At 49.8% G+C, this 27,361-nt stretch overlaps 1 protein-coding gene across 4 annotated transcripts in view; it reads left to right on the top strand.

The window, feature by feature from the left end:
* PTPRE (protein tyrosine phosphatase receptor type E) overlaps positions 1-27,361 on the top strand; it is a 112,374-nt gene that overhangs the window by 64,746 nt on the left and 20,267 nt on the right. For 2 of the 4 annotated variants that reach the window (XM_071563827.1, XM_071563825.1), the window contains exons 2-10: positions 7,574-7,683; positions 16,991-17,093; positions 17,317-17,390; positions 19,708-19,844; positions 24,011-24,101; positions 24,326-24,399; positions 24,520-24,556; positions 25,630-25,727; positions 26,748-26,867. In XM_071563827.1, the coding sequence (XP_071419928.1) occupies positions 7,581-7,683; positions 16,991-17,093; positions 17,317-17,390; positions 19,708-19,844; positions 24,011-24,101; positions 24,326-24,399; positions 24,520-24,556; positions 25,630-25,727; positions 26,748-26,867 (837 nt within the window). In that variant the 5' untranslated portion in view covers positions 7,574-7,580. Of the gene's footprint in view, positions 1-1,580; positions 1,619-7,573; positions 7,684-16,990; positions 17,094-17,173; positions 17,236-17,316; positions 17,391-19,707; positions 19,845-24,010; positions 24,102-24,325; positions 24,400-24,519; positions 24,557-25,629; positions 25,728-26,747; positions 26,868-27,361 lie in introns of those variants that run through there. The other 2 variants (XM_071563828.1, XM_071563829.1) reach the window with 2 other exon arrangements.

Here is a 27,361-nt window from a genome sequence, read left to right as displayed (position 1 = left end):
TTTTTGGAGCAGATCAAGTGTTTTGTCTCTAAACCCTGGGTGTGCCAGGGTGGTGGTGCCCACCTGCCTCCACCTCTTCCAAACCATCATTTCTCACCTGTCTGCTGCCAGTCTGGGTCACCCACGTGCCCTGTGCCCTCTGCTGACCTTCCCTGCCAGGCAAAGCAAAGCCAATGTATTCATTTGTCCACCTAAATTAGGCACCAAGTGACTAAGCAAGGAAAGAAGGTCTATCAAGCTGATTATTCCAAATGGAAATTCATTTAATTTGATTAATTGGTGCTTTACTCTGCTCCTTCTCGTACTTGTGATTATTCTGATTTGTAATTTCTTAATCCAATTATTTCCCTTTCCTTTAAATGGTCTCCATTTAAAGTGCTCATATAGAATATATGAATTTCTACTGTCATATAATTTTGTGAGTGGTAACATTCAACTAGAAATGATTTTAAAATTAGATATTTATCCCTTGAATTCTCTTGTTAATCCTGGGGAGGTCAAAAACAAAGTTTGTCTTGTACAATATTCATACCTACAATATCATATGTAAATAAACCCGACAGTGAGTGTGAATTGGAGTTGAAATTATAAAATTAGGGGATTTTAATGATGAAATTTAAATTGTCCTGGCAGAATGTTTTCAGTTTTGTTGTGTGGCTGAATTTTAGGGACTGTTTTCCATCCAAACAGATCCCTGCCTGAGTTTTTGGCTCTGCACTGTGTGAACACCTCTATAAATATCTCAAGTTAATTTCTTTTTTTTGTTTTTTAAATCTGGATTTTAGAACTTCTGGAGTCTCTGAGGCAAAATTACAGGGATTCAGAAACAAGAAGATGGAAACTTGATACATTAATTTTTTTTTAAAGCAGGTCAAAATAGGGGATTTGATCAAACTGCCTGGAATTGGCTTTGTGGCTTAATATGTGACCCCAAGCAGCAAATCCTTATGGAATGGTTGCCCCAAACAGGAATACTGAGAAGATGGTCCCATCTGGGAGTGGTGGGGCCCTGGGTGGGATGTGCTCCCTGTGGAGCTGAACCAGGAGCCCAAGTCCTGCTGCTCCACAGGGTTGGATGCCAAGTGCCCATGGTGGGAATGGTGGTGCAGGGCCTGGGTGTTGGCACAGGGTCAGGGGCACTCAGCACTGCATGTGCTGACCCTGCAAACACCTGTAGTGAAGTGTCCCAGGCCAGGCTGGACAGGGCTTGGAGCACCCTGGGCTGGTGGGAGGTGTCCCTGCCCATGGCAGGGGGTGGCACTGGGTGGACTTTGAGGTCCCTCCCAACCCAACCCATTCCATATCTCTGTGATTCCACCTTCATGCAAGTTCCTGCTTGGTTTGGAAAAAGAAGGAGCACTTCTTTTTCTAGTTACTTTATGAACTCCTAATCCAGCTGGACAGTTTTCCTTGGAATGCTGCAGTGATGATTGCTCACCCTGATGACATCATGGTGCAATAAAGTGCTCACCAAAAACGAGGTCATGCCGGAGCTGTTCCGGTTAAACTGTAACTGGCGCTGCCTGGTGAGCTGGCATGGGTTGGCAGAGTCAGTCCCTCACTGTCCTGGAGCCAGAACTTGAGGAAAGAGGAAAAGGCTGCAGTGACCCAGCTGGAGGTGAGAGCTGCTCCTGGGGCCACCTCACCTGCCCAGGTAGGGGAGAGCCAGCCAGCTGGAGAACACACTGGGCATTAGGACTTGGAGAATCACAGAATGGGTTGGGTTGGAAGGGACCTTGGAGAACATCCCATCCCACCCCTGCCCTGGGCAGGGACACCTCCCACCAGCCCAGGCTGCTCCAAGCCCTGTCCAACCTGGCCTGGGACACTCCCAGGGATGGGGCAGCCACAGCTTCTCTGGGCACCTGTGCCAGGGCCTGCCCACCCTCCCAGCCAGGAATTTATGCATTTAGTCCTTTAGAGGGACTGAGAGTGTTTGGGGGTTTCTGGGTGAAAGGCAGAAAGAGTCAAGAGGCAGAGTATTTTATTTTATTATTTTATTTTATTATTTTATTTTATTATTTTATTTTATTATTTTATTTTATTATTTTATTTTATTATTTTATTTTATTATTTTATTTTATTATTTTATTTTATTATTTTAATTTATTATTTTATTTTATTATTTTAATTTATTTTATTATTTTATTTTATTATTTTATTTTAATTTATTATTTCATTTTATTTTATTTTATTTTAATTTATTTTAATTTATTTTAATTTATTTTATTTTAATTTATTTTAATTTATTTTATTTTAATTTATTTTATTATTTTTATTATTTTATTTTAATTTATTTTATTTTAATTTATTTTATTATTTTTATTATTTTATTTTAATTTATTTTATTTTAATTTATTTTATTTTATTAATTTAATTTAGTTTAGTTTAATTTAGTTTATTTTATTTTAATTTAATTTTTTTTATCTTTATTTTATTTTTATTTAAACTCAGGTTTTGGGGCAGGCACTTGCTCCTGCTGTGCCCAGCACCCCAAGTGCCAAAGCATTTGCCAGCCTGCAGTGCCAGTGCTTTCGTGTCTCTCATTTGCAGTCCTGTTTCCTGAGCTGATGGTGCTTATCCTTGAGAATGTGACTTTTACAGCACTAAAAATCTGGGGCTTGACCTGAGCTCCGTGAATCTAAAGCCTGGGGGCAGAAAACAAATCCCAGCAGCCTGCCCACCCTCCTCTGTGCCAGCTGGGATGTTTCCTCTGCTTTATTCCTCTTTAAAGGGACACAGGGGATGGGTTGTTACCAATTCAACCTGCTCGGAAGCAGCTTGTGCATCAGATTCCTTGGGAAAAGTCTCCCAGCTGGAGCAGTGGCACAGCCACGGTTGTTTTGGCCTATTTTATTCAGGTTTTACTCCTGAGCTGTCAGGGCACGTGAGGATTCAGTTCTGAGGCCAAACCAGAAATTAGCCACGTGTGCTAATCCATTAATCCCTGAAAATAAAGCTGTTTGTTCCCGTTTGGGGGAGCTGGGCTGTCCCCTGTGGGCATCTCCTTGGGCTGTGTGAGGAGCAGTGGCAGTGCCCCTAGAGCTGGGCAGAGGTGCCACACACTGCCCAAACTGCTGAGCTGATCCCCATGGAATTGCTCTGAAATTCCAGGTGCTTTGCCAGCTGGGACAGACACATTGTGGCTGCCCCATCCCTGGGAGTGTCCCAGGCCAGGCTGGACAGGGCTTGGAGCACCCTGGGCTGGTGGGAGGTGTCCCTGCCCATGGCAGGGGTGGGATGGGATGTTCTCCAAGGTCCTTCCAACTCAAACCATTCTAGGATTCCATGATGCTTGGCAGGATTTGAGTTACCTGCACAATTTTACACTGATTTTACATTTTTCATGGTATTAAGTTCTCTGTTGGACACAGAAGTGTTTATATATAACAGTGCAGCCTTTTAAAACTGTGTTTGTAACAGGAGGAATCTCTGGCACGTCTTCAAGGCTCCAAATAATCAGAAGTAACAATCACTAATGGTGGTAGTAATGATAAAATACATAGAGCAGCAGTGAAATACCTGTAGTAGTAAGAAACTATAAAAAATATACTGCATGGAGTTAAAGCTGAAGTGCCTGAGCCATTTAGAAGAGAATCCCAGAATCCCTGAGGCTGGAAAAGCCCTGCCAGCCCCTGGAGCCCACCCTGGGCCCAGTGCCCACCTTGGCAAAGCCCTCCCAGCCCATGGAGCCCACCCTGTGCCTGATGCCCACCTTGGCAAAGTCCTGCCAGCCCCTGGAGCCCACCCTGTGCCCAGTGCCCACCTTGGCAAAGCCCTCCCAGCCCCTGGAGCCCACCCTGTGCCTGATGCCCACCTTGGCAAAGCCCTCCCAGCCCATGGAGCCCACCCTGTGCCCAGTGCCCACCTTGGCAAAGCCCTCCCAGTCCATGGAGCCCACCCTGTGCCCAGTGCCCACCTTGGCAAAGCCCTCCCAGCCCCTGGAGCCCACCCTGTGCCTGATGCCCACCTTGGCAAAGCCCTCCCAGCCCATGGAGCCCACCCTGTGCCCGATGCCCACCTTGAAAAGCCCTGCCAGCCCCTGGAGCCCACCCTGTGCCCGATGCCCACCTTGGCAAAGCCCTGCCAGCCCAGGGAGCCCACCCTGTGCCTGATGCCCACCTTGGAAAAGCCCTGCCAGCCCATGGAGCCCACCCTGTGCCTGATGCCCACCTTGGCAAAGCCCTGCCAGCCCATGGAGCCCACCCTGTGCCCGATGCCCACCTTGGCAAAGCCCTCCCAGCCCATGGAGCCCACCCTGTGCCCGATGCCCACCTTGGCAAAGCCCTCCCAGCCCATGGAGCCCACCCTGTGCCCGATGCCCACCTTGTACCCCAGCCCAGAGCACTGAGTGCCACGGCCAGTCCTGCCTTGGGCACCTCCAGGGCTGGGCACTCCAAACCTCCCTGGGCAGCCCCTGCCAGTGCCTGCCCACCCTTTCCAGGCAGAAATTCTTGCTGTTGTCCCACCTGGCCCAGCCTGAGGCTGTGCCCTGTTCTCCTGTCCCTGTGCCCTGGGCAGAGCCCACTGTTCCCAGTTATCCAGGGAATGGGGACAGTGGGGTGCCAGTGCAGAAATGCCCTGTGTGTCCCTGGGGTTACAAAAGCAGCTCGTTTTGCCAGGAGGGGCAGCAGCTCCTCCCAGCAGAGCTGTGTGATAATGACAGTGTGTGGCTCCACCTGGAGCTTTCCCTTTCCACTTTTGGAGGCTTCTTTTGCAGCTCATGGTTGTCCTCCTTGTTCAGTTGTGCTTTTCTGTTCTCTCTGGAGAGTTGTTGCTGTTTTTTACCTTCTTGTTCTACCAGGCTGGATCGTGGCTTTGGGCTTTGTGAGGGTGGGAGAGGCTGCTGTGTCTGGAGCTGTGAGGGTGTTTGGCTCCCAAAATTCTGTTGTTGCAGTGCTGTATGTGAAGGGCATTAATATAAATATACAGTGGAGCTCATGGTGTTTTTCTGTGATTGCAAATCCACTCCAGTCTGTAGAGGAGTTCCCAGGGAACAAGGGACAGGACCAGAGGAAATGGCCTCAAGTTGTACCAGCGGAGGTTTCTGTTGGAAATTAGGGAAAATTTCATCATGGAAAGGGTTGTCAAGAATGGGGAGAGGTTGCCCCATCCCTGGAGGGATTTACAAGCCATGTGGATGTGGCACTTGGGGACGTGGGTTAGTGGTGGCCTTGGCTGGAGAACAGTTGGACTTGATGGACTTAAAGGTCTTTTCCAACCTGAACCATTCCATGATTCTACACTTGGTCCTACACAGTGTCTGGTCATGCTGAGCTCAGTCCTTTGCATCCACCTCTGCTGCAGCTCCCCAGTTGTCTGGAAGTTTTAATCCTCCTTTCTTTAGGAGGTGGGAATGCAAAGTCCTTTGGCCACAAAGTGAGACCTCACCATTTGCATGATCTTTTGTCTGATAAATTGTGGGACATCAAAGGGGGGGCTCCAGTTCCACTTCAGCACATCCAAGGGAACAGATTTGGGGGGTCTGGCACGGGATTGGCATCTGCAAACCCTCCCAGCAGGGATGTGGTGGGAGGTGTTGATGTTCCTTCCAGTCTCTTGGAGACCTCTCAGCAGCTTCCAATATTTTTTTTTCCAGGAGCTGGATGTGTTTTAAAGATTTCCCTTCAGTTTCCATGAGTTGCTGCTGCATCTCCTGAGCTTCCAACATCCTATTGCTGCTTTATAGTTATAAATATAATACAATATAATTATAAATTGTACATTTTGGAAGTTTTTATGTGGTGCTAAATAAAACAATGTATTTTGCAGTTAAACATAATTAGTTATCTAATTAACTATCTAATCCAAGAATGGGGTTAGACAGACACTTGTTCTACTTTTAGGGTTAGACAGACATTTAGTCTGTTTAAATTATAATTAGTAGTAAAAGGAATTGAATGATTAAATTGCTCAGTGGGAAGGTGGACTGGGAGGAAAAGGAAGATATTTAAAAAAATAAAGTTTGATGCTAATAATACGTTTTATTTTTCTTTTTTTTTACTTATTATGTGAGAGAAAAAATTCATTGAGCTTCCAAACTGTGTATATGTCTAAAAAATACCATTTGTGTGCTGAGTTGGATTTACTCCTGGGTGTAGGACAAGGTATGGAAGAGGCTTGGAAAAGCAGCAGAGGTGAGAGTGGTGAAAAAGGTGTTGGAAAGTTGTTGTTACAGGAGATTTTTATACAGTTGAGCTTCTCCAGGGATTATTTCAGGTGGATTATCCCACTTTCCATGGTAAGGAAGGATTTTCTAATGGCTGTCCTGCTAATTGCCAAGTGCCTGGAATTTCCAGGACTGTGGAATGCCCTGTGGAAATTGAGATATTAAATGTATTTTACTGTGACAGGGAGCTTTGTTGGGCAGTGTTTGGGTGGTTATTTTAGCAGTGGCTGCAGAGCCACCATCTGGAGATGTTCTGCCATTCCCAAAATACAGAGAGCAGTGTTGGTGTGAAAACATTCCCAAATAAAGCACAACTGGCCAGTGGCTGAGCTGGCAGCCTCTGCTAATTAATATTCATTAGGGACTGGAGAAATGCACAGCAGATTAACAACAACAGGGATTTTCCACCTCAGTTTGGGGGAATTAAAGGCTTTCTGGACCAGCTGATTTATCTGCAGCTTTTAATTTCCCTGAAATCTTCAAAGCATCTTCTCATCACACTTTCACCTTTTCCACATTGGGAATTATTTGCTGCTCTCACAAAACCCGAAATTCTCTTGTTTGGTGGTTTATAGGAATCAAGCAGGATAAGGAAACTCTGGAAAGGGTGTGTTAAAGGGACTTGAAACTTCACGGGGTCACTGCTCTGCTTGGTGGGAGATACTTTGCCTCTTTTGTTTGATCTCAGGGCATCTGTGATGCCAAAATTCCATTTGATGGGATGTGACACTCAGTGCCCTGGGCTGGGTGACAAGGTGGGGATGGGGCACAGCTTGGGCTTGGTGATCTTGGTGATCTTTTCCAACGCAAATGATTCTCTGGTTCTTCATGGTCCTGTGGGGGAAGGTCCTGTGGATCCTTCAGAGAAGTTTTGGCCATGGTGGGATTTTGTCCCACACTGCTCATGTTCTTTGCAGGAGATCTGAGAGGTACAATTATGGCAGGAACCACCAAACCCAGATGAATTTGGTATTTATTCTCAAGCTCTGTGTTTCTCCTCAGCATTCCAGCTGCTGGTTCTTCTGAGTTTTCCCCTTATCCCTGGGAATGTGCTCCAGACTCCTGGACTTGGTGTCCTCAGCTGCCTTGTTTGATGGGTGGAGCTTTTCTGCCCTGATTTCTGCCAGCTCTGAACCAGAGCTGAGCTTTGCCTTCCTGTTCTTGGATTTAAAACATCCTGAGTGCATTTTCAGTGTTCACAACTGGTATTTTCCTGTCCCTTCTGCATCCAGATTGGGTGGTCAGTGATGAGCCAATGGGAGAGTCAAAACCAGGGTTTAAGTAAATTTAAATTTAAAGTAAATATCACTTTTTCTCTTAGCTTTGTTCTGACACGAGGGGAAAATATGTGGTAATAATTTGACCAGAAAATTTACCTCTTGCTTTGTTTGGTTTGTTTTTCAGGTCCAGGATGGAACATTGCTGCTCTCTCCTGCTGCTCTGTGTTAGTTTTCTCTTGGCACAAGCTCTGCCACCCAATGGAACTGAATTACCCAAACCAACCACCACAACCAGTAAGGACATCACATCATTTCTGGGGATGGCAGTGGGTGTGGTTTCCCTTGGGACTTATTCCTGGGTATTTTTCCAGGACTTTGACCTCTCTGATGTGCTCCTGATGGTGCCAGGTGACCTCTGTATTTGGTCTCCGTATGGCTGGGGCTGATGTTTTGCTTTCCCTTTCCCATGGGAAAAACAAGGGAGAGCTTTGGGAGAGGTGGAGAAGGCCAGGGTGTCTCCTCCTGGCTGGGCTCCAAGCTCTCCAAGCCCCAGGAGCTCTCACTGTGCATCTGGGAGAGGTTCACAGATAATATGAAATAAATGATCAAACAAACAACAGGATAAACAGGTTTAAACATCACGAGGATTTACAGCCTCACGTGAGTTCTGTGTTTTCTAACGATCCAAACTGCCTGAGCAAGACTTGAGGAGGAAGATTATGGCAGGTGAAAAAGAGAGGAGTGTCTTTCCAAGGCCTGAGAACAATCTCCTGCTCACTGGTCCACCACAGCCTCTTCTGTTCATCCCCATTTCTGCTTTCAGAATTTCTTCCTCTTGCTTCAAGCCCTCCTGCAACCACATCCTGAGACGTGACAGTCCTGGGGAGGGACCTTTTCAGGGAAAGAGAGGGTTTTGAGGAAGTGTTTGGGGCACTTTGGATGGGGCTTGGACCAGCTTGGTGTAATGGAAGGTGGGCTTGGACCAGCCTGACCTTGTGGAAGGTGGGCTTGGACCAGCCTGACCTTGTGGAAGGTGGGCTTGGACCAGCCTGACCTAATGGAAGGTGGGCTTGGACCAGCCTGACCTAATGGAAGGTGGGCTTGGACCAGCCTGACCTAGTGGAAGGTGGGCTTGGACCAGCCTGACCTCGTGGAAGGTGGGCTTGGACCAGCCTGACCTCGTGGAAGGTGGGCTTGGACCAGCCTGACCTCGTGGAAGGTGGGCTTGGACCAGCCTGACCTCGTGGAAGGTGGGCTTGGACCAGCCTGACCTCGTGGAAGGTGGGCTTGGACCAGCCTGACCTCGTGGAAGGTGGGCTTGGACCAGCCTGACCTCGTGGAAGGTGGGCTTGGACCAGCCTGACCTCGTGGAAGGTGGGCTTGGACCAGCCTGACCTCGTGGAAGGTGGGCTTGGACCAGCCTGACCTCGTGGAAGGTGTCCTGCCCATGGCAGGGATTGGACTAGATGGGCTTTAAGGTCCTTCCCAACCCACCCATGCTGTGGTTGTATGAAGATACTGATTCCACTTGCCTGTTCTGTGATGCAGTGATGTATTTTGGGTGCACATTGTCCTCATCCTGTGTAATCCTGGCTCTCCAGCCTGGAGATCCTGCTGTGCTGGGTGGTGCTGGTGGGGCAGGGACAGGGGGTGGTGCTGGTGGGGCAGGGACAGGGGGTGGTGCTGGTGGGGCAGGGACAGGGGGTGGTGCTGGTGGGGCAGGGGCGGCGGGTGGTGCTGGTCGGGCAGGGGCGGCGGGTGGTGCTGGTGGGGCAGGGACGGCGGGTGGCGCTGGTGGGGCAGGGACGGCGGGTGGTGCCGGTGGGGCAGGGACAGGGGGTGGCGCTGGTCGGGCAGGGACGGCGGGTGGCGCCGGTGGGGCAGGGACAGGGGGTGGCGCCGGTGGGGCAGGGTCGGCGGGTGGTGCCGGTTGGGCAGGGACAGCGGGTGGCGCTGGTCGGGCAGGGACAGGGGGTGGTGCTGGTGGGGCAGGGACGGCGGGTGGCGCTGGTGGGGCAGGGACAGGGGGTGGTGCTGGTGGGGCAGGGACGGCGGGTGGTGCTGGTGGGGCAGGGGCAGGGGGTGGTGCTGGTGGGGCAGGGACGGCGGGTGGTGCTGGTGGGGCAGGGACAGGGGGTGGTGCTGGTGGGGCAGGGACAGAGGGTGGTGCCGGTGGGGCAGGGACAGGGGGTGACACTCAGAGGGTTTTCCAAAGGCAGAGCTGCTCCCTGCACTTGGCTGAGAGGAGATAAAGCTGCTGATGTCCCACATGAACAGTGTGGTGAAACCTTGGGAAGGTTCCAAGGGGTTGTTGTTGACACCCCGTGTTTACCGGAGGGTGTTTGGGTGGTTTGTTGGCTTTCAATCTGCATGTGAACTTTACACCCAGATGGAAGGAGAGCCAAGCAGGAATTCAGTGCCAGGCAGAGCTGAGAGCCCTCTGAGGGTTTTGGTCCTCAGTTGTAGCAATTTAGATGGAAAGAGGAGGCATTAGGTGGGATATTGGGAAGGAATTCCTGGCTGGGAGGGTGGGCACGCCCTGGCACAGGTGCCCAGAGAAGCTGTGGCTGCTCCATCCCTGGGAGTGCCCAAGGATGAGGGGCAAAATCTTAGTGTTGTTTTGCTCAGTGCTTTCCAAACAAACAAATTACTGCCACAAATAAAGATTTAGCTGAGTGCAAACCCCCTAATTAATTGGTCTGCTGAGGTGTTGTCAAGGAGCTGTGGGCTCCTGCTTCTTGTCTGGCTCCTGGAGCAGAAGAGAAACAAGTTCCTAATATTGGTCTGACTGTAAGAATATGGGAATTGAGAAAGGGAAGTCACTGGTGAGTTGTGTCACTTCCCAAACTTTGAATTTTAATAACATGGGTTTTGCCATCGATGTTGTTCATCCTCAGAGCTTCACTCGCAATGGTGTGGAATTTAAGGGTGATGATGTGGATAAGAGTTATCTAATCATCCACATTTTAATTAAATCTTGATTTCAGTGCTATGATTTAGGAATGATTAGGATGTTTTTCCTAAATAGCAAAGCCTTCTGTGCTTTGCAGTGAGGAGCAAGGAGGGGTTTTCTCTGACATAATATCTGCACCCTGAAAAGGCATTGCTGCAAAAAAAGTTCCAAAATAATAAGATTATCTAACACATTTAATAGCCATTGAGCTAATGTGGTATTTTTTAATACAAGAATAAAGATTTTTGATTGAAGTATCAAGAAAACTCCATTTAAAAGCCAGTGGAAAGAACTAAAGGTTCCTAAAAAAAGTCCAGCTCTCCTTTTGAATGGTAATTTGATGAGTGATCCCAGAAGAGAAGATGCTTTTGATTCTGGAAGGAATTGTTCTAATTTATTGCATGCCATTATTTGAACTGCCTTGGTTTTTGAAGACATTTGCTGCATTGAGATGTCAGCTTTATTCTGATTTTAAGCCTGGTTATCTACTCTGGATGGCTCCATTTTTAGCACTGCTGCCACTTTGCTCCCTACAAGAGTCCCAGGAAATTTCCCTTTCCTAAAATGAGAATATTCTGGGGGTTGATTGCACTGCCATTTAGTGGAGAAGTTGCCCTGCCATTTACTCCCAAGTATTCAACTGTATTAAATAAATAAAAACCAAAGACCCACAGAATGGTTTGGCTTGGAAGGGACCTTAAAATCATCTCCTTCCAACTTCCAAGCTCATATTCATTTATTTGGATTTGCATAAATAAGTGAATATTTCAGGCAGATACAACTTTATGCTCTTAAGTAGATCCTGCAGACTGTTTATACCTGACTTTGTCCACAACATTCACACAATTCCTGCCAACTCAAATATTAATTAGTTCTCCAGTCTTAATCATGGCCAGGATTGTTTTATTTCCTCTGTATCTTTATTGTGATGTAGTTTAAATGTGAAAGCAGCCTGAGAGTTGCAGCTGTAAAGCTTTAAAACCTTTGCAAATGTTTCAATTCCTTCAGTGTTTCCTCAGTGAGTGTTTCCTGCAGAGGGAATGGATCCATCAGGTGAGCTGGAGGTCCAATGGGCAGCTTTGGGGCCCTCTTTGATGCTGCTTTAAACCTCCAACAAGCCAGGGGGTGTCTTAGAAAATGAGATTATTGACCCCTCTGCTCTGGTGAGACCCCACTCAGGGCACTGCCCAGCTCTGGGAGCAGCACAGGAGGGACATGGAGCTACTGGAGAGTCCAGAGGGGGCACCAGGATGGGCAGAGGATGGAGCAGCTCTGCTGGGAGGAAAGGCTGGGAGAGCTGGGATTGTCCAGCCTGGAGAGGAGAAGCTTTGGGGGAACCTCAGTGTGACTTTCCAGTGCCTGAAGGAGCTCCAGGAGAGCTGGGATTGTCCAGCCTGGAGAGGTGAAGCTTTGGGGGAACCTCAGTGTGACTTTCCAGTGCCTGAAGGGGCTCCAGGAGAGCTGGGATTGTCCAGCCTGGAGAGGAGAAGCTTTGGGGGCACCTCAGTGTGACTTTCCAGTGCCTGAAGGAGCTCCAGGAGAGCTGGGATTGTCCAGCCTGGAGAGGTGAAGCTTTGGGGGAACCTCAGTGTGACTTTCCAGTGCCTGAAGGGGCTCCAGGAGAGCTGGGATTGTCCAGCCTGGAGAGGAGAAGCGTTGGGGGACCTCAGTGTGACTTTCCAGTGCCTGAAGGAGCTCCAGGAGAGCTGGGATTGTCCAGCCTGGAGAGGAGAAGCTTTGGGGGGACCTCAGTGTGACTTTCCAGTGCCTGAAGGGGCTCCAGGAGAGCTGGGATTGTCCAGCCTGGAGAGGAGAAGCTTTGGGGGAACCTCAGTGTGACTTTCCAGTGCCTGAAGGAGCTCCAGGAGAGCTGGAGAGGGACTGGGGACAAGGGATGGAGGGACAGGACACAGGGAATGGCTTCCCACTGCCAGAGGGCAGGGTTGGATGGGATATTGGGAAGGAATTGCTGGCTGGGAGGGTGGGCAGGCCCTGGCACAGGTGCCCAGAGAAGCTGTGGCTGCCCCATCCCTGGGAGTGTCCCAGGCCAGGTTGGACAGGGCTTGGAGCACCCTGGGCTGGTGGGAGGTGTCCCTGCCCACGGCAGGAGGTGGAATGAGAGGAACTTTCAGGTCCCTTCCAAGCCAAACCATTTATGATTCTGTGACAGCCAGAATGGGCCCCAGAGGTGGCACTTCCATACTGGTCTCTTGGTGTTTGTGTCACATGAGGCAGCATCAGGAAACTGAGTTTTGAAGAAGGAATCTGCTCCTTTCCTTTGCTTTTTAAAGCCAAAGGGATGCTTCGCTGGTAGATCCTCAATTTCCACAATTAATCTGGAAAGCAGAACTTCAAAACTGGGTGGGTTTGGTTGGAGTTTGAGCTACATGCCCTCTACGTGCCCCTTCCAGCCCAGAGTGCCCAGGGGTCGTGTGGCTGCCAGGGCTGGTGGCTGTGTTGGCTTTGGCAGTGTGACCCTGGGGGGTTAAACACAGGCACCCCTGGTGCCCCCACTGCTGCTTCCCCTCTGTGTTCTGCAGGCTCTGACTGTGCTTTCCCTTCCCTCCCTGTCTCTTGGCTTTGCCTTTATTTATTATTTTTTTCTAGTTTGTGTTTCATATGCACCAAACCCAAGTCCTGGTTATCAGCTGCTTCCTTTCTGCAGCCAAGGCATGGCAGGGTTGGAGTTTTCTCTTCCAAAAAGAGCATGAGAGGGCTTAGTGTGGACTTGGTGCCATCCCATGGTTGATGTTGTTTGTGATATCTCTGTTGATTGAAAGATCAGAGCTGTGCACTGACAGAGCTGCTGTTGTTGTGGGGCTTCTCCTGTGCTCAGATAAACAAGGGCTTGTCTGTTCTGTGTCAATCACCACAATAATTCCAGGTACCTGGGGGAGGGCAAACCACACTCCTTGTGGAAGGGAAAGAAGGTGTTTAAAACACAGTTTTATTCCTGGGCCTTTTTACCCTTTGTGTCCTGCTTAGAGAGGAGACACTCCTGGGATGAGGAGACTCCAAGCTTGGGAGGGAGGTGTAGAGAGGGGCACAGGGCACTCAGTGATGGGCACACACTGCTCTTGGTTCCCTGTTTTCTTGGGGGTGGCTTTGGTTTTGACATGTGGAAAATGGGAACATCCTCCCCCTGAAGGAAGTGGTGACACATTTCCAGAGCAGCCACAGCGATGGCAGGGGAGGCACGAGGTGTTCCCACCATCCTCCTGCTGACCAGCCTCTCCTTGGCAAGAGGAAAGCCCCAGTTTCATAATGGCTCTAAAAAAGTACCCTCGGGAGGACCTTTGTTGTGTGGCTGTGAACAGAAAAACAGAAACCCCTCTGAGTTTGGGCTCCAACTCTTGGGGTGGGAGCAGTGGAAAGGGTCTCCCTGCAGAGGGAAGGGTCTCCCTGCAGAGGGAAGGGTCTCCCTGCAGTGGGGAAGGGTCTCCCTGCAGAGGGAAGGGTCTCCCTGCAGAGGGAAGGGTCTCCCTGCAGTGGGGAAGGGTCTCCCTGCAGAGGGAAGGGTCTCCCTGCAGTGGGGAAGGGTCTCCCTGCAGAGGGAAGGGTCTCCCTGCGGTGGGAAGGGTCTCCCTGCGGTGGGAAGGCTCTCCCTGCAGTGGGGAAGGGTCTCCCTGCAGTGGGGAAGGGTCTCCCTGCAGTGGGGAAGGGTCTCCCTGCAGAGGGAAGGGTCTCCCTGCAGTGGGGAAGGGTCTCCCTGCAGTGGGGAAGGGTCTCCCTGCGGTGGGGAAGGGTCTCCCTGCAGTGGGGAAGGGTCTCCCTGCAGTGGGGAAGGGTCTCCCTGCGGGGGGAAGGGTCTCCCTGCGGTGAGAAGGGTCTCCCTGCGGTGAGAAGGGTCTCCCTGCGGTGAGAAGGGTCTCCCTGCAGAGGGAAGGGTCTCCCTGCAGTGGGGAAGGGTCTCCCTGCAGTGGGGAAGGGTCTCCCTGCGGTGGGAAGGGTCTCCCTGCGGTGGGAAGGCTCTCCCTGCAGTGGGGAAGGGTCTCCCTGCAGTGGGGAAGGGTCTCCCTGCAGTGGGGAAGGGTCTCCCTGCAGAGGGGAAGGGTCTCCCTGCAGAGGGGAAGGGTCTCCCTGCAGAGGGAAGGGTCTCTCTGCAGTGAGAAGGGTCTCCCTGCAGAGGGGAAGGGTCTCCCTGCAGAGGGAAGGGTCTCCCTGCGGTGGGAAGGGTCTCCCTGCGGTGGGGAAGGGTCTCCCTGCGGTGGGGAAGGGTCTCCCTGCAGTGGGGAAGGGTCTCCCTGCGGGGGCTGGAGAAGGGATCTGGTTTGGAGGCTCTGCCTCTTCTCTGGGCATTGTTCACTCAGTTCAGTCATTCATTATTGAAGCAGCACTAATTAAAGAATGATTTCAGGTCTGTGTTTCAGTCTCCCCTTAATATCCCACCTGGTCTGTGGACAGATGGGTTGGCCAAAGATCTCTCAACCTGAGCCTGCAGTGGCCTAAGCCCTGTTGGAACTTTCTCATACAATTTTTGGGCTAGACTTATAAATTATCAAAGGGAATAGAGGGAATAAATGAAGCTGTTTAAAGCCACACACCCCCAGGGGGTGAAGCTGCTGGTGAGCAGGTGCAGGGCTTTGAGAAGAGATGTGCCCATGCCCAAGAAAAAGGGACTTTCTGTAGGGTTTGACCTGATTTACTTGTGAAATGGGAGAAGGAGAGGTGAGATCATGGGCCATGGGTCTGTCATGAAGGCAGGAACTGGACAGGAGGCTGAACCTCTGCTGGGTTGGAATGAGGTTTTCAGGGTTTCTGGGCACCGGTTCCCAAAGGCACCCCAGAAATGGGGTGTGAGCTCCATCACTTCTCTGAAGTGATTTCTCTGTTGTGTGATGGACTGAGGGAAGTTTTAAGTCCCTCGTGATGCAAACTTGTTGTTTTCCCCCCTCATGTCACGAGGGAGCCAAAGAGAACTACCATAAACCCCTCCCAAATCCTGGAGGATTCCAAGAGAGTGAGGCTGAAATTTCTAAGCTCCCAAAGTGTCTGTTTAGTCTGTGAGGAGCAAAACTCTGTCTTTTCTTTTTTGTTTGTTTCTCCCTCAGCCTTTGGTTTCCACACAGTTGTTCCACCCCCACAGAAAGTGTTCTCTGTCTCTGGTGATTCATGTTCATCCAGACACTCCTTCCCAGAGTGATTTCCTGAAATCCTGCCAAGTCATGGCTTCTGATTACCATTTTGTCAAGCCTGTCACTTTTATCTTTATACCCCAATGTCGGGTTTCAAGCATTTTATTGCCTTCCCTTTCTTTGGGTTATGTTGACTTAAGGTACTTTTCTTTTCCTGGATGTCCCAAGTTCACCTGTGCCTCCAAAGGAATTTTTTCCCATGCCCTCTTGGAGCATCCAGAGAGGTCACGAGACACAAACTCACGTGGTTTTGCAGGAAGGAATTCCAGACAGTTGGTTGATCCATGTTAATCCTTTCTAAATTATTGCAGGTGTTGTGAACTCCTTAATGTTTCATAGAATCATGGAATGGTTTGGGTTGGAAAGAACATTAAAGATGATCCAGTTTCAAATTCTGCCATGGGCAGGGACACCTCCCACCAGCCCAGGCTACTCCAAGCCCTGTCCTTGGACACTCCCAGGGTTGGGGCAGCCACAGCTTCTCTGCCCAACCTGTGCCAGGGCCTGCCCACCCTCCCAGCCAGGAATTCCTTCCCAACATCCCACCTAACCCACCCTCAGGCAGCTTTTAAACACTGTAGGAGTGGTGAAAAGTTAATTAAAAGTGTGTAAATGCCGTTTAAAAGGGGAAAAACACAGCACAGGAGCAGCAACAAGAATTGCCTTCGTTTTGGGAGGGAGGTGGTGGGGTTGGACTTTGCTTGCTGAAGGTTCAGCCTGAGAGTTTTGCTTCCTTAAATAAAACCTGTGGGGGTTTTTAATGATTTTAGTGTGTTCCATGTTGAATTATGCAGTAGAATTAAAAGGTTACAGCAGCATAATGAAAGTGAAAGTGAGAGAGTCCCATCCATAAAACACTGTTAGCAGAAGGGTGAGACTGGGGGGGTTGCACCACAAATAGCAAAGATACAGCTTTTAATCTCCATTCTGAGTATTTGTTGAAAATGTCATTATTCCTACTTTCTCTTCTATTTATATATAACACAAGTGGATAAACTCTCTGTGAAAGGGTGATTTTTCTCTGGATGAGAAGCAGCTGATGCACAGAAGGGCAGGCAGTGCAGCAAACCTGGGAATGGGCTCCAAATTCAGCTGAAAACTTTCTCTGAAAACAGGTCCATTCTTTGCTCAACCAAAACAAGCCCTCGGTTTTCTCAGCAGGGAGTGGTTTGGTTGTGCCTTTGAAGAGGGGGGAAAAAAAAGAATCCCAGACTATCCCAGACCAGTCTGAGTTGGAAGGGACCCACCAGGATCATCAAGTCCAACTCTTCAGTCAATGGCCCACACAGGGGACTGAACCCATGACCTTGGTGTTGTTACAACCAAGTTTTAACCAACTGAGCTGATCTCAAAAAAAAGATATTATTGAACTTTCAAGTTGACCTTTGCAATATGGATGTTTTTAGTAAGTAGAGGCAGGTTATTGTGTGGAATCAGAGATTGTTGGATGCTTCAGGCAGAGCTTTTGCAGCAGCTGAAGAAACTTCAACCCCGCGTTGTGTTTGACCCCCAGACTCCACCGAGGAGAACACCTTGCACAAGGACCTGCTCACCTCGCTGCTGATCCTGGCCCTGGTGGTGCTCATTTTCCTGGTGCTGGTTGGGTACTTCTTCAGGTGGGTGTGGGTTTGTGGCTGTGTGGCTGTGGCTGGGCTGGCAGGGGCGGCTCAGCCTGTTCCGCTCCGCGCCAGGAAACGGAACGCGCAGCGGGAGCTCGGCGGGCACCATGAGCAGGAAGAGCTTCTCCAGAGTGACGTGGTTGGTACAGGGATGGCGAGGGGCAAACGCTCCCTGCCTGGCAGCACAGCTGCTCAGGGGCACGTGGCATCTCTGTTGCAGGTTCAGGAGACACAGGAAAGCTGTGGTGACCTCCGGGGACAAAAAGATGCCCAACGGGATCTTGGAGGAACAAGGTATGGGGAGATTGGCTTTCCAGTCCTCTGTGCCCACTCCCTCCTTCTCTAATCCATCAGTATTTGCTTCTATCTGCCTGTATTTGTAATGTAAGTCACAGGATTGTTATTAAAGAGAAACTAGTTTGAAAAATTAGAATCAGAGGATGGGTTGGTGTTAGAGGGTTCATACATTTTCAGGCTGGAAAACCAAAGAAAAATTTGCAGCTGCTGCTAAATAAGAATGGAATTTTTCCAGAGACCTCGAGCTGGTGCAGAAGCAGGAAATGAAACTGCAGAAACTCCACAGAGCGACATTAAAAGAGCTCTTTTAGAAAGTTAAAATAAGTTGCATTAAGATGGTTTAGATCTAGCAATTTTTAGGAAATATCTGTTACTTAATAATTGGCTATAGCTGGGTGATGTTGGATGGTTTGTGTGGTGATGTTGGATGGTTTGTGTGGTGATGTTGGAGAGTTTGTGTGGTGATGTTGGAGAGTTTGTGTGGTGATGTTGGATGGTTTGTGTGGTGATGTTGGAGAGTTTGTCTGGTGATGTTGGATGGTTTGTCTGGTGATGTTGGATGGTTTGTGTGGTGATGTTGGATGGTTTGTGTGGTGATGTTGGATGGTTTGTGTGGTGATGTTGGAGAGTTTGTCTGGTGATGTTGGATGGTTTGTGTGGTGATGTTGGATGGTTTGTGTGGTGATGTTGGATGGTTTGTGTGGTGATGTTGGGTGGTTTGTGTGGTGATGTTGGAGAGTTTGTCTGGTGATGTTGGAGAGTTTGTCTGGTGATGTTGGATAGTTTGTGGTGTGTATAAGTTTTAAGATTGTGTGTAACTGTGTGAAGAAGTAACTCTGAATATGGTCCCTCCTGAAACTTGAACATTCTTGTGCAAGGACAGTTTAAATGTAGTTAATGTAAACAGAGTTGCATCTTTGCTCTTTTTCCTTGTTCTGCTCCTCCTCCCTTCTCTCCACAACTCCTGGAACTCATGACAAAGAGGACTGAGAAATAAAATACCCAAAGAGTGAAAGCCACATAAAATTAGCTGCATTCAAGTGATTTGTTTAATGATGGGAGTTGAAGCCTCTGAGGGCCCCAAAAAGGGCTCAGTTGAGGACTGTCTGTGGAGATCAGGCATCGTGACAGGTTGGGTTGGAAGGACATTAAAGCTCATCTCATTCCAACCCTTGCCCTGAGCAGGGACATCTCCCACCAGCCCAGGTTGCTCCAAGCCCTGCCCAGCCTGGCCTTGGAATGGAGATATTTAAATACATCTATAAATATATAATCTTAACTTTCAGGTTTTGGTTTTAGTATTACTTGTGTTGTGATACAGCAGATGTTTCTTTGGGAATGTCTTTTGGGCTCTTCAGGGATGTTTTTCCAGGATGCCACCTGAGATCCAGGTTTCTGACACTGATATTTGCATTTAGAGAAGGAATGGCAGAATTGCCTCTTAAAATGGGGGGGAAAGGTCCTTAATCTTTGTGAAATTATTGGCTGGTTCATGAATGTGAATAAACAAGCAAAGGGCTGAAATAGGGGCAGTTTTTTAAGCAAAGGGCACTGAAATGAAACACTCTGAGGAGTTAAAGAAGTTTTCCTCTGGCTCTTTAGTTGTGCTGGGTTTGTTTCTGCTCCCAGGGAGCCCCAGGGGTGGGTCACTCTGCAGGGCTCAGTTCCAACCCAACAAACACAGGGGGGCTGTACAAGTCATTTTAGCCATAACCAAGGGAAAAATGATAAATGTAGTGATAAAAACCCCAAATCTGTGCTCTGTGGAAGTTCCACTTGGCTCTGTGTGACCTGACAAGTGGGTGAAAGAGGGTGGGAGTCAGAGGGAAAGTCAGAGCTCTAAATACACCCCTTGGCTTCCTGCTCTGCTGGGGCTTGAAGGCAACAGCTACAGCTCCTCTTGGTGCAGAGTTCCTCTTGGCTGCCAAGTTAGAAGGGTTTTATTATTTTTATTATTATTATTTCCCCTTCACAGGTGAAATAATCTCTCAGCAGCTCCTTGCTGGTAGATGCCAAAAGCTGTCCCTGCTCTCAGTCAGCAGAAACAACCTTCTCCTTTTCTAAATAAAACTTTGACTGTGGTGTAAATCCATAAATCATTAATTTCACCAGGTTCTTCTTGATGTTCTTCTCCAAGCAACCACTTGGCATATCATTTGCTTTTTTATTTCCTTTAAATCCTCTTCATCCCTGACTGAAGCCTCAGGTGAGGAGTTTTGGCATCTTCCAGCATGAAGATTCATCTGCCATTGGGAATATCTTGGTGTCTTTGCTCTGGCCATGCCTTTAAGATGCTCTTCCCTTGTCCTGACAGAACAGCAACGGGTCATGCTGCTCAGCAGGTCCCCCTCAGGTCCCAAGAAGTATTTCCCAATTCCCGTGGAAAACCTGGAGGAGGAGATCCGGCTCCGCTCGGCCGACGAGGGGAAGCTCTTCCGGGAGGAGTTCAACGTGAGTCCTCCCCGTGGGGGGACACAGGGGTGGCACACCTGGGGCAGCCCAGGACACCTGCAGACATTGATGACTGAATTAAATTAATTAATGAAACCCTTCTCTGCAGGGTTTGGTGCTGCTGTGTCAGAGCCTCAGCACTGGCAGGGTGGGCCCTGGCATGGGTGGTGACCCTTATCCTGCCAAAATCTGGAATTTAACTGTGTGATGATGCCCAGTTGGCATCACGTGAGGTTGTTGACTTTTGTTAACATTTTGAGAAGGTCTTTGGTGTTTGCCTGAAAGCTGAGGAGAGGAACCTCCAGCACTGCTGTTGAATCTGAACCTCCACCACTGCTGTTCTTGGTGGTGGTGGTGGTTTTTTGGGTGACTCTGAGTGTTCCACCTCGATGTGAAATACTCAGAGGAGAACACACAGTGTGGCTTTGGTATCACCCTGGTGAGGTTTGACTTTTTTTTGCCTGTAATTTGACTTTTTGCTGCCTGTTATCATCCCATCACTTCCCCATTTGCAGCTCCTGTGCCCTAACACAGGAGTTCCTGGGAAGTAGCTCAGCTTTGAGGGTTTCCTTGCTCAGGAAGTGTTGCCTTGCTCAGTGTTTGCTGCCTGAGCTGGAGCTCTGGGTGGTCCCACCTGGAGTCTGTGGGGAGCTGTGGCCAAACACAGTGGGCTGAGTCTGATCTGGGGCCCTTTCCATCCTTTCCATGATTTCTTTTCCCTTCCCTCCACAGCAGAATTGAGTTGCTCAGAGCAGGAGCTTAAATGTCAGGCAGGGATCTGTGCAAGCACATGTTGATTAGACAGGCTGTTGAGTTACCTCCTTAATTGGGAGCATATTTATATCTGCAATTTGTTTGATGATATCTTTAAAACACATAATTTTCCCCTATCAGAGAGGGAGCTCTGTGGAGATATTTATCAAAGCTGCCAAAATGAGAGTGAGAACTACCTCGACGAGGCGTGTGCTGGTGGATTGTGACTCTCCTCATTAATTTGTTCTGCACTTCTGAGTCAAACAAACCATCAGATTTAATTTTTAAACCCTGTCTTGCTTGGAACACTTTGCTGTGAGTGTGTGAGGTGGTGTCTGCAAACAGAAAAACTGGGGACTGCCCCTCAGAAATGGGCTTGGTGGGACGGGAGGTTTCCTTGGTGATGGATGTGGCTTTTTTTCCCTGTTTGCTCCAGCCTGAGGGGGGATGGAAGGCAGGAAGACAGCTGGAGATCAGAGTGATTGATATTGTGGCACAAAGCAGGGCAGCTGACACAGAGAAGTTTGTTCTGCAGCACTGCAAGGAAAGGAGATGATGAAACAAGAGCCTTCAGCACAGATATGTGTGATGACCCCCCTGCAGAGCATCCCCCAGCACTCAGCCCCCTGGACTCAGCTCCAGCCTCCCACCCTGGATCTGCCCCAGGAGGCCACAGCTGCCACATCCTGCAGGCTTTGGATGTGCCCAGAGCTTGCCACTTGGCACAAGCCTTGGCTGGGAGCTGCTGAGCTGTGGTGGAGTTTGACTGGCACAGGTGCCCAGAGAAGCTGTGGCTGCCCCATCCCTGGGAGTGTCCCAGGCCAGGCTGGACAGGGCTTGGAGCACCCTGGGCTGGTGGGAGGTGTCCCTGCCCATGGCAGGGGTGAGATGGGATGTTCTCCAAGGTCCCTTCCAACCCAAACTACTCAATGATTCCATGGTTCTGTGACTGCAGCTCTGCCATGAGGACACACCAGGAGCTCTGCCCACTGTGGAGTTGCTTCACACGTGCTGGTCTAACACACCAAGGGGTCAGGCAGCTCTGGGGATGCAGGTCCAGGGTCTCCAGTGGGAATTGGAAGCACATTTAGGCTGGAAATGGTGAGTCCTGTGAGCCAGCAGTGCCCAGCCTGGGGCAGCACCCAAACAGCTTTGTCCCCAAGGGATGTGTTTGTAAATATAAAGCAAATGGTGTTAGATGAAGAGTGCAGGAGGCAGAAGGGTTTTTGAGGACAGTTCCTGATTTTTGAGGACAGTTCTCTTAGATTGATGTACCTGATGGTGTCTTCAGTACCTTTGAATTTGTCCTTAAAGCCCAAATTACCCTGAAGAGGCACAGGGCACTCCTTGTACCCTCCCCAGAACAGCAGAGGCTCCTTCTCCTCTCAGGTGCTCCTTCTTTGTTCTCTGATCCCTGGGTGCACACTGGGCACTGGAACAGTGTGTTCTTTCTGCACAGCAAAGGAAGGAACCAGGTTTTACAAACCTCTATTCCTTTCTGTAAGGCCCCTCTCTCTGTCTGTCATCCCTCATGGAATATGAGCTGGGGGTTGGAAGTTTGGGATGGTTTATTGCCTTGATTGCCTGAGATTAATTACAGAAAAGCTTCCTGTTAGAATTTGCTTTTGAAATGTTCATTTTGGCTTAAGAAGAAATCCCTGTGGCTCATTTAGGGGAGGAAAGAAGGAGGAAGTTTTTCTGTCTTGAGCCTCTCAGAAGCTTCAGAGGGATTTCAGGGCTCCTGGAAGTGGGGGCAGAGCAGGATGTGGTGGCAGCAGATGACCCAGTGCCACCAGTTCTCCTCAGCTCCTCGTGACTGGGGGTGATGGAGAGGACATGGTGAGGTGAATCAGATCCTCCACAGAGGGTGGGAGCTGCTGCTGGGCTGTGCCCAAGCACTGGGCTCCATCACCCACCCTGGGGCTTGCAGGGCTCAGGAGCAGGGGATGGAGAGAGGATTTTGCCAAGAATAATTCCCCTTCTTCATCCATTTTTCACATGAAGATGCAGAACTTCTGTGACTGTTCGTTGGGAATTTGTTGCCTGACTTTGTTTGAGGAAATTGTGTTTAAAGAGATAATTATTTCCTAGAATCATAAAGTCAGGAGTTTGGGTTGAAAGGGACCTTTGGGATCATCCAGTTCCAAACCCTTCCATGGGCAGGAACACCTTCCACTCTTTGTTTCCATACAAAATGAGGTTTTCTCTGCGTTGTAAATCATAAATGTGTGTTAATCAGCCAAATGAGCTGATCTGAAAGGAAAGGAGCAGTTTGCAAAAAGCAGCTTTCTGTCTCAAGCCCTTTGTCAACCTTTTCTGTTCTTTCTTTCACATTCACAGGTTGAAGTGACATAAAAACCCCAACAGCCCAAACCCACAAACCCCCGTTGCTGTTTCCTCTGTGGTGGTGGTGAAGTCCTCCCCACACCCCTCCTTGTCCCAGGTCACCCTGGCAACACCAGGGCTGTTTCCAGGGGGGAATTCCAAGCCCTGCCCTGTGCCAGCCAAGCAGGGATGGTGCTTTCAGCCTGGACCATCTCTCACCTCTTTCTCCCCTTGCCCTGTGTGACTCAGACAGGGTGGTGGGAGGGAGAAGATTGGAGAAGGTGGCTGTGCATTCCCAACCCACTGGGATTGTACCTTGGTGGGATCAAACATGCTGACACTGAGGGTTTAGGAGTTCAGTAGGAGGCTCTTAAGGAAGTTCAGTTCTGGTTTGGTCCATCGGCAGTGGTGGCATCTCAGCAGCTCCTGCCATGGTGGGGGAGAAGCTCCTTGGGCATCTCCTTGTTTTCATCTTCACCCTCTTCCTCTCCATTTCTCCCTTTAGTTTGACTGTTCTCCAGGACTGGTTTTGTTGTGGGAGTCTTTTAAGGCTGACTGAATTTATCTGCACTCTCAGATCTTGCTGGTGACTTGCAGAACTCACCTTGTGCTCTTTCAGCATCCAAAAAATTGCAGTTCATTTTTCCTCCCTCCCTTTGTGCCAGAGCTGGACCTTCTCCTGTGGGTGGCCCTGAGCGAGTTGGGTGATGTTTGATGTCCTCAGCAGTGACATATTGACAACCAAACCCTGTTACTGGAGCAAGTGTTGTTGTGGGTCGTGGTGCTGTGAGTCACCATGGACAGATGGCACCTGCAGGCAGCAGCTCAGAGTTGAACAATCTTCTGCAGAGCTGTGATCTCTGGAGGAAAAAATGACTTCTTGTTCCAAAACTGCTGAGCTCATTTGCTGTAGTGAAACCTGTCAGGCCTTGGGTTTCCTGTTAGAGAGGAATTAAAGTTATTAAAAGCTGAAATGTGTTTAATTCTATTGGATGCAAAGAAATGTGTGAAAATGCAGATTTTTCCCACGTGCAGTCAGGAATTAGTTGTTTTCTAACACGTTGACTTCTATTTTTTTTTTTTTTCAGTCTTTAACCTCTGGGTATGTGCAGGGAACATTTGAAATGGCAAACAGGGAAGAAAACAGGGAGAAGAACAGATATCCCAACATCCTGCCATGTAAGACACTCCCTTTTAAATCAGCCAATTAATTTGGTTAGTGGGGGTTTTTTTGCTGAAAATTTGTAATTAATAACAATTTCACTGGCCCCAAATGCTTTTTATGTTCTGTGTGTGCCCAACCTGTATGTTTTGGGAACTCTGTGCTTTTCCAGGCCTCCTGCATGCAAGGAAATAACACATTTCAGAGTGACCAACATGCCTTGGTGCTTGTTTTCTTTCAGATGATCATTCCAGGGTGATTTTGACCCAAATGGATGGGTCACCTTCAGACTACATCAATGCCTCATATATAGATGTAAGTTGGCACGTGCCCACTGTTGGCCCAAGTGCTGACTCTGTGAATTAAATGAAATATTTCTCTGCTGGCCCATGTTGCTACCCCATCTTTGAACTGCTGTGATCTTTGTTCCCACAGGGTTATAAAGAGAAGAATAAATTCATAGCAGCCCAAGGTAACTTGTTCTCCTTTCTCTGTTCTCTTCATCTTAGGGGTGAAGGCCTTTAATTTTAGGGGTGTTTGAAAGGTTTTTTTCAGCTGCATTTTCATGTCCTTTCTAACCCAAACCATTCTGTGTTTCTGTGAATGGCGTTTCAAGGGAGGAGATCTCCACTAGAAATGTAGATTTGGGTGCATGTGGTCGTGTAAAAGGAAAAAAATGGGCATTTTTAAGTCATGTGTGATAGAATCCAAAGCTGTGCACAGGTCTGGGTGGCACCCTGGGCAGGGGCTTTGGGGTGGGCACCCCAGGCAGGGGCTTTGGGGTGGGCACCCCAGGCAGGGGCTTTGGGGTGGGCACCCCAGGCAGGGGCTTTGGGGTGGGCACCCCAGGCAGGGGCTTTGGGGTGGGCACCCCAGGCAGGGGCTTTGGGGTGGGCAGCACAGGCAGGGGCTTTGGGGTGGACAGCACAGGCAGGGGCTTTGGGGTGGACAGCACAGGCAGGGGCTTTGGGGTGGACAGCACAGGCAGGGGCTTTGGGGTGGGCAACCTGGACAGGGGCTTTGGGGTGGGCACACCAAGCAGGGGCTTTGGGGTGGGCAACCTGGACAGGGGCTTTGGGGTGGGCAACCCCGGGCAGGGGATTTGGGGTGGGCACTCCGGGCAGGGGCTTTGGGGTGGGCACTCCGGGCAGGGGCTTTGGGGTGGGCAGCACAGGCAGGGGCTTTGGGGTGGGCTCTCCAGGCAGGGGCTTTGGGGTGGGCAGACTGGGCAAGGGCTTTGGGGTGGGCACTCCGGGCAGGGGCTTTGGGGTGGGCACTCCGGGCAGGGGCTTTGGGGTGGGCAACCGAGGCAGGGGCTTTGGGGTGGGCAGCACAGGCAGGGGCTTTGGAGTGGGCTCTCCGGGCAGGGCCTTTGGGGTGGGCACACCAAGCAGGGCCTTTGGGGTGGGCACCCCGGGCAGGGGCTTTGGGGTGGGCTCCCCAGGCAGGGGCTTTGGGGTGGACTCCCCAGGCAGGGGCTTTGGGGTGGGCTGAGATCTGCTGCCCTCCACCCCCCTCCTGAGCATTGCTCTGTTCTTCCTGCAGGACCCAAGCAAGAAACAGTCAATGACTTCTGGAGGATGATATGGGAGCAGAAATCAGCTGTCATTGTCATGTTAACCAACCTGAAAGAGAGAAAAGAGGTAAAGAGCTTGCACTGTGCTCTGGGGTGTCCTCACAGCCTCCATTTCTGACCACTTCCTCCCCTGGTCCTTGTTTCTGCTCAAAAATGTAGTTTGCATTTTTGAAAGACAAAAATCTCTCGGTTTTTCTCAAGGAAAACACTCTGGTGGCCTTTTGTGTCCTGCACAGCCCACAGGCAAAGCAAAGTTCTCATGTTTTATCCCAACCTAAGGCTGCACTTGTGGGTGGGTTTGGTTGGGAATGAAGATAAAAACACTGTGCATTTTCCTGAGTTCCAAAATTCTTTCTGGCACACCCACAAAACAGTTGAAAATTAAAGCTGCTTCACTGTGAGAGTGATGCTGGTCCTTCCTGTCCCCCCACTCCTCCTGTCTTAGCTGGATGGGCATTCCTTCCTTGCCTCTCCAGGATGCTCCTCCAGCTTTATTGTCCTGCCTGGATGAAGCTCAGGCAGCAAAGGCAATCCAGGAGGGCCCATTCCCAGTGGGAGCAGCCAGAGCTGTTAAATCTGAGTGTTCCTGAGGACTCCAAATGACTGCCCAGAGAAACTGTGGCTGCCCCATCCCTGGGAGTGTCCAAAGCCAGGTTGGACAGGGCTTGGAGCACCCTGGGCTGGTGGGAGGTGTCCCTGCCCATGGCAGGGGGTGGAATGAGATGATCTTTAAGATCCCTCCCAACCCAACCCATGCTGTGATTCTGTGGAATAAGGTCTGCCTTGCCTTTCCCACTGAAAAGGGACTCAAAGCATCACAGTCCCCACAGCTGGACACCCCTCACAAAGCAGCCAAACTGCAACAGAAGCTCTGTAGGTCTTCAAGCATTCAAATTCCAAGCTGTTCTTGCCCTCTCTGCAACAATTTAAGCTTCAGTAGCACCAGAGGTGTTAAAGCTGCTTCGTGTCAGACGAGAAGCTCCATATCCCTATTTACATGCCCTGTTTTCAATTAACTCCCTTTTTAATGAGTGAGCAGCAGTGAGAGCAAACTCAGTGGTATCAAACAACCTGTGTTTTCCTGCAGGAGAAATGCCACCAGTACTGGCCTGACCAGGGCTGCTGGACCTACGGGGGCATCCGTGTGTCCGTGGAGGACTGCGTGGTGCTGGTGGACTACACCGTGCGCAAGTTCTGCGTGCAGGCGGTGAGGAGCAACCCCCTCCCCGGGCTCTTCCTTGGGGGGCTCCAGGGAAAACTGATCCAATGGTGGCCTCAAAAATGCAGGAAATGAGGGCAAGAGGGCTGCAGAGTGGCAAAGGGGTGGGGCCTCTCCTAGGAGGGGAGGCAGGGTCTGCCCTTGGAGCATCCACACAATTCACGGGTTGCGGGAGGTTCTGCTGGATCTCTGGGACAAAGTGCCACGTGAAGTCATGTCTGGTGACTGCCAGGAGGGAGCACAGGAGCAGGGACTTGAGCTTTTCTTTCTGGGACAGGTTGTAGAGATAAATGAATGAGGGAATTTGGGTGTGTTTGGGTGTTCAGAGCAGATATTAGGTGGCCAATGTCAGCCAGAATTACAGCTTGATTTTTGCTGTGTCTCTGGCAGAAGTTCAAGCTTTAGATCCCAGGAGAGGTGGTGGGGGTGGCTCTGCTCTTGTCCCCAATGTGTGGCCTCACATGGGATCAGTTTAATGGGAG

The sequence above is a fragment of the Pithys albifrons genome, chromosome 9, assembly GCF_047495875.1.
Source record: "Pithys albifrons albifrons isolate INPA30051 chromosome 9, PitAlb_v1, whole genome shotgun sequence".
In the NCBI taxonomy this organism is placed as follows: domain Eukaryota; kingdom Metazoa; phylum Chordata; class Aves; order Passeriformes; family Thamnophilidae; genus Pithys; species Pithys albifrons.
The sequence above is the reverse complement of the archived record's forward strand: the minus strand, read 5'-3'. Positions and strand labels throughout refer to the sequence as shown.